The sequence below is a fragment of the Capsicum annuum genome, chromosome 5 (genome assembly GCF_002878395.1).
Source record: "Capsicum annuum cultivar UCD-10X-F1 chromosome 5, UCD10Xv1.1, whole genome shotgun sequence".
In the NCBI taxonomy this organism is placed as follows: domain Eukaryota; kingdom Viridiplantae; phylum Streptophyta; class Magnoliopsida; order Solanales; family Solanaceae; genus Capsicum; species Capsicum annuum.
In genome coordinates, this window is record NC_061115.1 from 13,674,450 (window position 1) to 13,687,905 (window position 13,456).

Consider the following 13,456-nt stretch of genomic DNA (forward strand, 5'->3'; position numbering starts at 1 on the left):
ATGTTTTGTGATGTATTAATTAAATTTGTTTAGGAAGTTAAACTACCTACTTAGAAAAGACCTTTAATCCTTTATTTTTAAAAACTTGGGCAATTGTAATGTAATAATAAACTTTTACTTTCCAACTATTTCATCACTCTTAACAGTATGATTTAGATTGTTGAACTAATTTTGTCTTTACATAAATTATTTGGTGATGGTGGGCATTGACATGCACCTACTTTTCCAACTTGATTTATGCCTAAGTATTGACATCATTTTTCTTTTTGAGACGGACAAAAAGACAAAACATATCACCTAAATTGAGACAAACATGAAGACGAGGAAATTAAATTACAAAAGATTCATATAATCGATTCCAACTAGTCTGAGATTAACAGGTTTATGGCCATTAATACATCAACTAGTGTGATGAGAGCCAATCTCACTGGACCTAAAACTAACTACTAAGACAGTAAACACTGCAGTTTCCATAGAGGTAATACCTCTGGCTGCTTCTATGAGCAGACTTATGAAAAAACCGCGGTTCTGTCAATTAATCGAGCTAATAAAATATGGTGTCTGTGTGTGTATCGTGCACTCATTAAGTCGATTTATAATACATATACATACATTTACATATAGAGAGTGTCACGCGTTAAGATGGAAAAGATCTGGCCTCGTACTAGCTTTGATGTTTCACTTCCGCAAAAAAATTATCAAGCATTGGTGAAAAAATGTTTTAGCGCCTCAGCATGCCGGTTATTGATTTGTGCTCGCTACTTCTTAGGTCCGACACCAATCATCGTGAGCTGCCAAAAATGGAATGTTTGGTTAGAGGGAAACTATCGAAAGATTGAAAATTCATCGAATGGATAGAGCCTGAGAGGCGAAGCATCTACTGACAATGTCGTTTTCAGGCCGCCTCCAATAGAATCCCTGCAAAATAACCGGTAGGATGTTGCATGATACAAGAACGTAAATCAGCAACGCGTTTGTTCCCATCCATTTCAGTACTGTGGTCCAGTGTCGATAGCCCCACACGTCAACCTATACAAGGAACAGAACTTTCAGCTATGTAACAAACGAAAGACATACATGGCAATCACATAGCTGCTTGTATATCGAAGTTTTTTACACAAAGGAACTTCATCTATTACATCTCTAGTCCTAGACAAATACGCCTTCTTTCCCGGTTTATGCGAAAGTATGTACCGGGACATGGCGTTCAAAATATCAAAGAAGACTTCTGAAATGTAAGCCAAGCCAAATATTTGTTAAGTACTACAAAATGTCTTTCCATATTCACTCATTATAATAGAGTGAGCTTTCATATCAAGTCTTTGGTCAGCGGTAAGCTTCGAATGCATGACATGCGTCTAACACACACACATCACTTGTTGCGCTCTTACCATTAGACCTAGCAAAGGGCTCTGTCCAATTTGGACGCCCATTTGGGAGGTGCCAAACAGACCCCAATCACAGATTGAGATCTTGATAAGGTGAATACCCGGTCTATTCAATGCTAGGCATAACTAGTATAAGAAACTCCAAAAGAACTCTTCTCGCCAGATGAATTTGAATGTGTATTTTCATATTTGATTTTCTAAGCAGAACAAAAGCCTGACGAATAGATGATAAGTTTTTTATCAGTAGTTCGAGGAGAAGCATGTCATGTTCACAGATAAAATCAGATACCAAATCAAGACGCCGAAGCTTATGACTTATATACAGATACCAAATACAGAATGAACGACTAGAAGAGATGAATAGTGCCTAACCATCATATAAACAGCAGTGAAGAGAAAGCCAGCAGCGCCAGCAGTAACACACATATAACTGAAGGAGTATAAAACCTTGTTTAAGTGCATCCCTAGACGAAGTAAATAAAAAAGAGAAGTTAATGTTGTATATTTGTTCTCTTTGGGAAAACAAAATGTTAAGACGTATAGCATGAAAAGGAACAGAAATTTAAAAGAAAAGCTTACCGAAGTAGTCACATGTTACACCCAACAGTACGAGACAAGAGGATGGTACCAACCATTGCTGAATTCGAATTTTATGATCCTGGAACACATTAGGATTAGGAGCCAAAGAATAAGTGAGCTTCTCATCCAACAGAAAAAAAGGAAAATCAGACAAAAAGAGAAAGCAAAAATTTTTACCTTGAAATGGACAATGATGTGTCCGTAATGCAAACCAATGAAGCAAGTTACAATAGCCATCAATGAGCTACACAACAAAGTCAAATGAGCTTAATTGACAAAATGCAACCAAAGATAGAGAGTAACAAAGAAAAGAAGTTTGACAGCGCGACGCAGCGTTTATACATCTGGCAAATAACAAGACATTGAGGTATCAATAACATACCTCAACAGTCCTTCCGGGTCGAAAGGGGCTTGACACCATGATGGAGCATCTAGAGGAAGGGGACCGTAGTTAGGGGAGTTGACACTACATTCCTGTCAAGAAGACAATCAAACATTTGAGTTATCAAAGAATGCACAAAATGGAAAGAATCGAACATTAGAGAGGGAAAAAAAGGAATTTTCAAGTGGAAGAATACTTTTGATCGGCCATAAATAGCTCTTGTATATAAGTGTTGAATGCCCAATATTTTTCGATCAATCATTCCAACAGCATTACATGCTGGTCCACTGTCTCCCCGTACACCACATTTCACCTTCAAAAGGAACACAATCATGTTAAAGAATTCCATCACTTTCATTCGTAAAACGGGATGTGATCCCAGACCTTTAAGGAAAACTAAAATAAAAAGCTAAGTGCACTGATCAACTTACTGTGAATATCTTTGCTTCCGAAGATGATGAGTCCATCGGCACCTGATATTCCCAGTCAGGAACATATAAACCGTAGAACAAAGAAAGGTATAAAGCGGTAACCATTATAGCCATGGCCCTGGAAAAACAAAAATGGAGGGGGAAAAAGGAAAAATGATTAAATACGGAAGAGGAGATTAAGCATTTTTTTATAATAATGTAAATTAAGCATTCTAACACCAAAAAAAATGACAGAAGGTCAATGTAGTAAAAAGCTGTCTGTCTGGAAACCCCAACGACAGAACCATGACTAGAGCTTTTAAGAACATTAGCTCTTGGCCGCTTTTAATGAATTAATTTCATATATTTTAGAAGAAACTTAATATTGCACATAGAGCGATGTGCTTCGATTCATAGAGCTTTAGAAAAAGTTCAAAATGCACCTCATTTGCAGGTACTATATAAGAAAAATAATAATAAATCACAAAAATTGCAGTATTTTGCTCATCCATGGATATCCCCTACGAATAGTCATGAAATAATCCATGATCCATCACTATCATTTGTTTTCTTTTTTCAAGGAAATAAAATTACTAGCTTGCACCTCTATTTGATAATTTAAGGCATCCCGAGTGAAGCTACTTGGACTCACGGTCTTCATCAACAACTTGAAAGTGCAGATTTAATAAGATGGTTCTTTGTCCATTCAACAATCTATTGGTATTTGCATTGTATTTTATTCTAACTACTTGAAGTTATTAGACATGCCGACCTACCATACCCTGACATATAGACACTCACATCTCACCCAAGATGAATGCACTCCAGTGCACATGAAGTGGGATTAGTAGGCATCAAAATCTACAATTCATAACTAGCTTAGTTCAAATGAATATCCAAAGTCAAATAGGCTATGCCATTAAAGTTTGATGAAGTTGTGGATAGAAGATGTATAGCAGAGTAGACTTATTTGAAGATGTCTTAGTCCTTTCCTTATTTTGAAAAAAATATTGTTGAAATTTCTACACCTTACTTTCAAAAGAATAAACTCCTGAGCCGGGGGTCTATCGGAAACAGCCTCTCTACTTCTTCGAAGGTAGTGGAATTGGAATGGACTGCGTAGGCTTTACCCTCCCCAGACCTCACTATGTGGGAATACACTAGGTATGTTATTGTTGTTGTTGACTTTTAACAGAATAAACACATTAGTTTTTTGATCTTTGAAAATAACCACATATTAGTATTGTCTAGCTATCGGGGATCGAGCCTTCTTTATATCAAGGCAACGGTTTGTGGTATTGTTACTTTAATACTAGACTTTAAAGCATTTCAGATTGACGACCGTCTTTTGAACTCAGCCAAAGCTTCAACTTCAAATCAATCTGATCTGGTACAAATTTCAATTTTTGTCAATAATATGATATACTCAACCTAAGCACGACATAGTGATCAAAAAAGTTATTAACAATTTACCACTATGTGACAAATGGTTTAGATAAACTTTATAGGAAAGAATGGTTACAAGACTCGGAACTCACCACTGTTGATGGTATCTCTTCAACAAAGATTGTCCTGAATTGACTTTATTATCACCCTTGAGCCAAATTTCACACATTGCTGCCAACAAAAATGCTATTGCAATTCTCTGGAAAACAATTAAAGAAAATAAGTTAAAAATTATTCACTTGAACAAGAGAAATACAGAACAAAATATAAAACATAGCTCAAAAGTTACATTAGCCTTCTTTTTTACCACCACCAACACTGACGAAACCAAAAAGAATATGGTAGCTTCATACCTGCAATATACCCATCCATCTGATTCTCTCAATGTCAACTCCATAAGTTAGATTTTTGATACCGTGAAAATAGCCGCCTGTTTAGAGAGAAAGCATTTAAGTATCATACTTGCAAGCATGAATCTAATAGATCAAACTAGTATTTTCCCGTTGCATGGCAAACTAATAAACAGCTGTTGAAAGATAAAGTTGGACAGATGACTAAAAGACGAGCACCTTGAAGAAAGAGTCCAAGGATTAGAAGCTTAAGTGCGCGATGTACTGCCTTTCCAGTCGCACTAACTCTGCAGGACATGTTCTGTATAATCCAAAAGAAATTCTATAAGCATACGAAGCAAAAAATATCCAAAACTTCAATACAGTTTATTATGAAAACAGGTCAACCAATATAAAATCATAAAAATGTCCTTCGTATCTCGATTCACAGACAATAATTTGCTACAAAACCAATATCTACAAATTTGTTAGGGCAACAAAACATAGTTTAATAGTCTGAAACGTATTTACCTTGTACGCAAGTGCAAGTGACACTCCAACAATGAAGAGGAAAAATGGCATGACAAAATCTGCGAGGGTTATCCCATCCCATGGTGAATGATTTATAGCAGGATAAATTCCACCAGCGTATTCCACAAATATCATTAACTGCAGAAAGCGTAGCAGAAGCAAGACAGAATAAGATGATAACCTTTTAAAGCAAAAGAACCAAATTGCTCATTCAGGTTTATTAGGAATTAGTTTCACATAAACAACAAAATGAGCGATTTTACTCCCACGCGCACAAAGAAGAACTATTGTCATATTTCCCTTTTCGTAATAAACAAAATTCTACATGAGACACTTTTAGACCTACATAAGATTAACATCCTTGCCTGGTAAGTATTGTTCAATTCCATAACCTTTCATCGAATTTTCCCATCCCTGTCATGTATCCACGAAATGGTAAATTGTGCTCGATCCCGACAATTATTAGGGATTAAAACATGATAGATGACTTGATTGAAACATATGGCACTTTTCTTGAGACTGGGTATGTTGTTGTACTTTACAAGTTGAAATAAGGTATGCGGAGTGTGTTTTTCAGATTAAAATTTTTCTTAAAAGTCAAAACACCCTCGTCTTCTTACCAATCATATTAAGTCTTAAACGCCACCCAAGTCCGCGTCTCTTCTTCCAAGTAGAGTTCATGTTTTTTCAAGTTAAAACAACTTAGACCACCCTCAACACCCAAGTCAAAGAATAATGAGCAAGTCCGAAAGCGTAAGTATGCAGTAGGCATACTCCTGGAACAATCAGCATAAGCAAATAACAAATTTGAGGGAACCAAGCAATAACGCTGGGAACTTTACTCAAACGCAAGGGATTCGACCACAAGAAAACACAAAAAGAAAGAAACCCAGCAATAAAGCTGCAAACTTTACGCGAATGCAAGTAATTCCACAAGAGAACGCCAAAAGAAAGAAACCAAAAATGAAGAAGAGTCAACAACACTCAAATAACAAAACTGCCAGAATTTGGGGAAATCCACATGGGTAGAAAAAACAATAAAACATTCCTTGAATCATTTAACTAAGACTCAATCCCAAACTAGTTCTCATATGCACTTTAACAAAAACTACAAAAAGATTACAAATTTAAATTGCTATAAGAAAATAGAGTAGATGAGAAATTAACCAAAAGGAAGAAAAAGCAAAAACAGACAAGAGTCAAAAACACACAACAAAACAAAAAGGAAAAAAACAACCCCCAACAAGAAAATCTTTAGAATCAGCAAATCAACCGAGAGAGAGACAACAACATGCACATTGAATCAACAACAACCATGACATCCTGGTGTAATCCCACAAGTGGGATATGGGGAGGATAGAATGTACGCAGACCTTAACCCTACCCTTACCTATATGGAGTAAAGTGGTTATTTCCGATAGACTCGTGATAGAAAGGAAAATAACGACAACAAAATAGCAACATAAATAATATGCACATTGAATCATTCAACTAAACTCAATACCAAACTACTCCTTATAACTATATGAATCTGGAAATCTACAAAGCAATATGCACATCAACAAAAACTAAACAACAACAACAATAACGACTGCGCCTCAGTACCAAACAAGTTAAGGTCATCAAAGAGAACAAAAAAGAGAGGGGCAATGAGAAAATTACCGCAACAGTGATTCCACGGAAAATGTCAAGAGAAAGAAGGCGACCATCGCCTGCAGTAGAACCACCACTCTTAGACCTACGAAAATGTTGTCCACCATTGCCGATATGATCAGCACTCGATTTAGGCAATGTGGACAAAGGTGATTTCGGCGATGAAACAAATTTTTGAAAAGACAACTCTAAATCATTATCCTTTGTTACATCACTTGTAATAACCTCAATCCTAGGATACAACAAATTCTTGCCTTCTGGTTGAACTTGAACAACATCCCCTTGTTGTTGTTGTTGTTGTTGTTGTTGTTGTTGTGGATCCCATCTTAATCTTGCATCATTCTTCTCTCTTATTAGTTGATAAGATCCCATTTTCAAGAAAATGTAGCTTATACCCTTTAACTCTCTATATACCCCAAAAAATCCTAATCCTTCTCTATATCTACTCCATTTACCCCCTCAAATCACAAGTTTTCATCAACACCCTTTTCAAGAATCTCCCTAAATGGTGACAAATCTTGCACAATAAATCCACTGCACACAAAAAAATCAAATCTTTTTCATTACAAAAGATCAAAGTTCCAAATTTTTTTCCAAACAATAAGGATACAACTGATGGCAACAACAAAAATGCTAATAAATCAAGAACTCACCAACAAAAAAAAATCTGCAAAAAAAACCCAACACCCTTTTCACCAATCTGCTTCAAATGGTGGTGCTAATTCTTGCAATATAAATTTCACTGCAAAAAAATGAATTTTTTTTACATTAATTTATTTCCAAAAAAAATACAAGGAATATAACTGTTAGCAACAAAAATGCATTAAATGCATAATGGGCATCTGAAAAATAATAATAATAATCAGAATACTGATAAATCAAGAACCCACCACCACCAAAAAAATTCACAGCAAAAATGGGATTTTAATGCTGATTTATTTATTTCCAATAAAAATAACTGTTAGCAACAAAAAATGCATAATGAATATATGGAAAATAATCAGAATACTAATAAATCAAGAACCCACCAACACAAAAATTTTGCAAGAACCAGCACCAAAAAAAGCACCAGAGGACAATAATAATGTACTATAATAGAAAAAAAAAAACACTCTTTATTTTTCTCCACCCTTTGTTTTACAATACACAAAAAAAGATGGCAAAGGGGCCAAAAATATTCTTATGTATTATTTGTGTGTAGTAAGTAGACACATATACATATATAGATATAGAGAGAGATAATTAGAGGGAGATGAGAGGTTGATATGTAGAGTGTTTGTACTTATATACAACTTTGTCATTCATGTAACATGTTTTTTTACTACTAGGATTTGTACTTTCACTTTTAGAGTTTAAGTTATATACATCGTTTAATATGAACGAATTCAGAGGATCTGATTTGCTTAAATTTAATAGACCTTATCCAAATGATGTGTATGTATATAAAGAAATTTGTTAAAGTATTTAATAGTTGTTATTGTAATATTAATCTATTCTGATAGGAATATATAATTTTCAGGTCTTTCTTTTGTATTTGAGTTTCGAGTTTAAGTTATATATACATTATCATATGTGCAAGGATCAGGAGGATCTGGTTTATGTAAATTTTGGTAGATCTTATCTAACTGGTATGTATATAAGGAAATTTATTAAAGTATTTAATAGTTGTTATTGTAATATTAATTTATTCGGATGGAAATATGTAAATTTCAAATTTTGCTTTTGTACTTAGTCTCGAGTTTAAGTTATATACATTATCATATGGGAACGTATCAGGAGGATCTGGTTTACGTAAATTTAGTAGGCCTTATCTAAATGATATGTATAAAAGGAAATTTGTTAAAGTAATATTTGTTATTGTAATATTAATCTGTTTGGATAGAACTATATAAATTTCAAATATTGCTTTGTACTTGAGTTTTGAGTTTACATTATGTACATTGTCATATGTGAATGGATCAAGAGGATTTGGTTTGCGAAAATTTAGTAGACCTTATATAAATGGTATGTGTATAAGGAGATTTTGTTAAAGTATTTAATATTTGTTATTGTAATATTAATATGTTCGAATAGAAATATATAATTTTCAAATCTTGCTTTTATACTTGAGTTTTGAATTTAAATTATACGTATTATCATATGTGAATGGGTCAGGAGGATCTGATTTGCGTAAATTTAGTAGACCTTATGTAAATGGTATGTATATAAGGAAATTTATTAAAGTGTTTAATAGTTACTACTGTAATATTAATCTGTTAGGATAGAAATATTAAATTTTAAATCTTGCTTTTGTATTTGAGTTTTGAGTTTAAATTATATACATTATCATATGTGAATGGATTAAGAGAATCTGGTTTGCGTTAATTTAGTAGACCTTATCTAAATGGTGCATATCTATATAAGGAAATTTGTTAAAGTATTTAATAGTTGTTATTATAATATTAACCTGTTTGGATAGAAATATATAAATTTCAAATCTTGCTTACTAATTTAGTATAGAGTTTAATGTGGCATTTGAATGTAAAAATGTGATACTAATAGAGAAAAATTAAAGTTAAAAAGGATTTTGAGAATAAAAGTTTGACCATATATTTAACTTGAAAAAATTATATATTTTGCAAGTGTAAAAGATTTTTTACTATTCTAATTTTAAAAAGTTATCTTTAAAACTATTCAGAGATTCAATCCAATATATAACCAAATCTTATTTTTAAAAAAAAATTATGGACGGATAGGTCATAAGTTCTATATACCTTTTTAGAGTAAGAATTTTTTATACTATCAAATCACTTAGATATGCATATCAACTTTCCTAAATTATGATATTTATAATTTTAGAAATAGGATAAATTGCTTACCGCAACAAGTAAAAAATGACCTAGTAATACACTTATACAATCAGATCACTTAAAAGATATACTACATATCAACTTTTCTAGAATATGATATTTATAATTTTAGAATTAAAATAAATTACTTTACTTTGACATGTAAAACATAATTTGATAGCTTATAAATGATTATACTGATGATATAACATAATAATTGTACTATATTGTATAGTCAATAGTATAATTATAATACTACCATATTTGGAGTTTCTATTGTACTAAAGTTTTACACTATAGCTTTGTCCACTCAATATAAAAAAATGTGGAGCATCTATGTATGGTATCCAAGAAAAGCATTGATATTTGATATTATATGCTCATGGTGTCCCCATACCATTGGAATATAAAAGATTTTCACAATGGTTGGAATTTGGAACAAATTTTTTGAAATCACACATGAAAAGAATGTGACCATATTGGTAAACTCATAGACCATAGCATAAAATTGTAATGAAATATATCAATGTTTTTTATCCTAGTAATTTCATTCGTTGCTCACATTATCGATCTTCAATTTTAATAAATAGATAAATAATATTAAGTTAATTAAGTTATAGTACTAACTTTTGCAGTACAAATAGTAAGATTAAATTTAAATATCTCGTAACTTATTCAATATGAGAAATAATTGATAGATTATCGAAATTTTTACTATTCATTTCAAGATCTCAAGACCCCCTACTAACTATCTTTTGATGACATTAGGCAATATTACCTTATTTGGATGTATTGATCTTATCTTATTTGAAATTGACTGAGTATTTGTATTGATGACAAAATCTTATTTTCATTAAATAAGTCAAACATTTGCTATATACATGGGTAGAGACATAGTAAAAATTTTAAGTTTCAGTAATTTTAATTCAAATCTCATATTTATATTTATAAAAAACCATTTACTCAGTCAAAATACAAAAAAGGTGATCCAAAATTCATAAATTAAATCCTACTATCTCTTTAACTTTTTCTCTATTTCTCTCTCTCTATATAAATAAAATTAACCTTATATATAATGTGATTTTTTGATAAAGGATTATTTGATAAACCTTTTTTTTACACTCTTGAAGCATCAAGTTTGGATACAAGTACGGTCTGTCATTCTTTCATGAAATATCGATTCTATTAATAACTCAATTTCAAAATCAAGCCTCTTGAACAAATTCAATATCTTTTACTCAAAATTGTATATTTGTATTAAGAAAGTCATTATATGTTATAAGAATAATAGATTTCAAATATTTTGTTTTCATAACTTGAACCATTGGCCTCTCAATTATATGACATCATTTTTGCCTGTTACTACAAGATTCTCCTTCCATCATTCTAAAAAATATAACTCGTAAAATTCAAATCCTAACCCCGCCTCTATAACAACCCTCTAATTCTATCCCTACTTATTTACAATAATTATCTTCTTATCTTTTATTTTAATTCAATGTTTCGATACTTATATTGGAGCCTCGATTACTTCGGATCACACACCGCATGTCGAATAACACTCTCAACAGAATTTTTTCCATATCCAAAGTTCGAACTCGAGACCTTCAATTAAGAGTGAAGCAATCCCACAACAACTCATGTTGGTATCTCTTTACCCTTTTTTTTTTTTTTTTTTTTTTTTTTTAATTTCAACCCCATGTTCAATATTCGTATTGGAGTCCCCACTACCTCGAATCGCACGTGCCGATTATTGGAGTAGCGCTCTCAACAGGATTTTCTCCATACTCCAAACTCAAACTCGAGATCTTTAATTAAGAGTAGAACAAGCTCACCACAACTGACCACGTTGTTATCTTTTTATCTTTCTTTCATGGTAACTTTATGTTTTCTTCTTTAAAAAAAAAAAAAAAATTTAAAAAATTGTTTGGTGTTAATTTGGTGTGTGATGGTAGGAAGGGAAATGGAATGGGGTTGGATGGGCGGTGGAGTGGGTAGGGAATAAACGGTGCCTATAATTTGTGTGATTGCTTCAAATGGGAGTACGAATGAATCAACCAACACCAACATAACGCGTAGTTAACTTATGGCTACTTTTCTAGCATCAACTCTTTACGCAAAGTGTGTGTTGTGTGTGGTGGATCAACCAATTTGGTTCTCTAACTCGAGCCACTAATACTTTTTGTGGTGAAATAATCTTACGACGACCACTAACACTTTGAATAGAGATAATAACACGTTCAGTGAAATTCACAAGTGAGGTTCTACGTAAGTAAAATATATGCAAATCTTATTACTAGGCCCGGTAGAGATAGAGAAGTTGTTTCTAAAAGACCTCCGATTCGAGTATAGCAAATCATAGTAGGTATGAAAAGGAAAATTATAGTGAAGAAATCATGGCAACTGATAAGTAAATAGTCCAATAATCGAACAAGAGACCGGGGGCGGATCTATTAAGAGAGATGAGGGTGTCACGCCACCCGCAAACTTCGACGGAAGCTCTCTCTATACATACATACATACATACATACATATATATGTACATACAGATATAGTTAAATAATTAACAAGCAACCCTTTAATTTTATGCTATAGTGAAGCCACAAATAACTACTAGTTAGCAACCCCATTTTTTATATATGTATTAATACTAATTATATTGAATTTTTCTTTGATTTTTAAAATATTAATAGTTAATATTTGTATTAAAAAGTGCATAATTTTATTCTCCTCAAATTTAAAAAGAAAAAACCTATTCCTCTCGAATCTCAATTCCCTAATCATCATTGCTTTTGCTTTTTTGGTCTTTGTTGCTGCTATCAACGGATTTTTTGGCATCACCGGCAAAGGTCACGACCTCAACCTCACCGGCCACCTCTCTCCGCATCCATTATTAAGTTTACTTGACATCCGAAGAGTTCGGATCCTGAATCCGCCTTTGTAAGAGACAATAGATGACGATAAAAATCAAAAGCAAGATACTATAAAAATTAGACTAGTACTATGATCAGTTACAATTTGAATATAATAAAAGGATGAAGTAAAATAGGAATGCTAAATAAGCAATTGAGTTGGATTTCCAGTGTTTATATTTATTTTGAATTAATATAACAATAATTACATTTCTTGTTAAATATCTATAAATATTAATGATTCCTTTTACACAAATATTAGAATTTGAACAAAAAATACTATATACCCAAAAGCTAAATCTGCATCTATTTACATATTTTTTATACATGAAAAGAGACATATAACTAAAATAACATTTCTTATAGGCCCTATGGAGGAATAGGTGGAATATAATTTTCAATTACTAATTGTATTAAAGAAGAAGTCCTTGCAAAAGTTCACTTAGGTTTCTTATATATTCAATTTTATTTATTTATTTATTTATTTATATATGAAAATGAGAATAAATATTATATAGGACTACAAGATCAATTTGATTTAATGAAAATGAAATTGTAGATAGATCTAAATGAATTATTTGATTAGGCCGGCAAAGGCATATGCTTCAACAGTAGTGGCAGTAGTGTTTTAGTATTAGCCATGGATCATGACTCATTTTCTATATGTTGCATGCATGACTTTGCCTTTGTCTAAATATTTAAAAATTTGGTTTAAATATTTAAATATCAAAAGAGTTATTGATAGATTTATGTGACAGATTGTAGCGGAGTGATAAGTATTTTTTTTCAATTTTAACTAATTAAATATTTTGAATTCAAATCTTAAGTTCGAAAGTGTCTTTATTATGAAATGTTTTAGCTTCAAGTTTTTCAGCGCAGGTCCAAATTTAATCAGGAACCAAGCACGTAACATCAAAAGAGTTATTGATGGGTATCATTCGACGAGGTTATGGTGGAGCAGTTAATATTCTTTCAATTTTAATTAAAGGTTTCGAATT

At 32.2% G+C, this 13,456-nt stretch overlaps 1 protein-coding gene across 2 annotated transcripts; it reads right to left on the minus strand.

Annotated features, from left to right (window-relative positions):
* Positions 1 to 328: 328 nt before the first annotated feature.
* LOC107853887 (heparan-alpha-glucosaminide N-acetyltransferase) lies at positions 329 to 7,976 on the minus strand. Of its 2 annotated transcripts, none has more exons than XM_016698870.2 (15): positions 7,747 to 7,976; positions 7,372 to 7,460; positions 6,728 to 7,252; positions 5,066 to 5,203; positions 4,775 to 4,856; positions 4,559 to 4,635; positions 4,298 to 4,404; positions 2,781 to 2,898; positions 2,546 to 2,662; positions 2,350 to 2,441; positions 2,145 to 2,211; positions 1,968 to 2,046; positions 1,761 to 1,852; positions 886 to 1,029; positions 329 to 791 (listed from the first exon to the last, which is right to left on the minus strand). In XM_016698870.2, the coding sequence occupies exons 3-15, from the start codon at positions 7,088 to 7,090 to the stop codon at positions 759 to 761; spliced, it is 1,509 nt and encodes a 502-aa protein (XP_016554356.2). In that variant the 5' UTR covers positions 7,091 to 7,252; positions 7,372 to 7,460; positions 7,747 to 7,976; the 3' UTR covers positions 329 to 758. The 2 variants fall into 2 exon arrangements, with proteins under 2 accessions (XP_016554356.2, XP_047268498.1); XM_047412542.1 differs by lacking the exon at positions 7,747 to 7,976 and adding an exon at positions 7,609 to 7,718.
* Between the last annotated feature and the right edge of the window lie 5,480 nt (positions 7,977 to 13,456).

Coding starts and splice junctions, on each gene's coding strand:
- LOC107853887 (XM_016698870.2), bottom strand. CDS start 7,090: ATGGGATCTTATCAACTAATAAGAGAGAAGAATGATGCAAGATTAAGA. Junction 2,442..2,545: donor CTATTTATGGCCGATCAAAA/GTATTCTTCCAC, acceptor TCTTCTTGACAG/GAATGTAGTGTCAACTCCCC. Junction 1,853..1,967: donor TGTAACATGTGACTACTTCG/GTAAGCTTTTCT, acceptor TACTTCGTCTAG/GGATGCACTTAAACAAGGTT.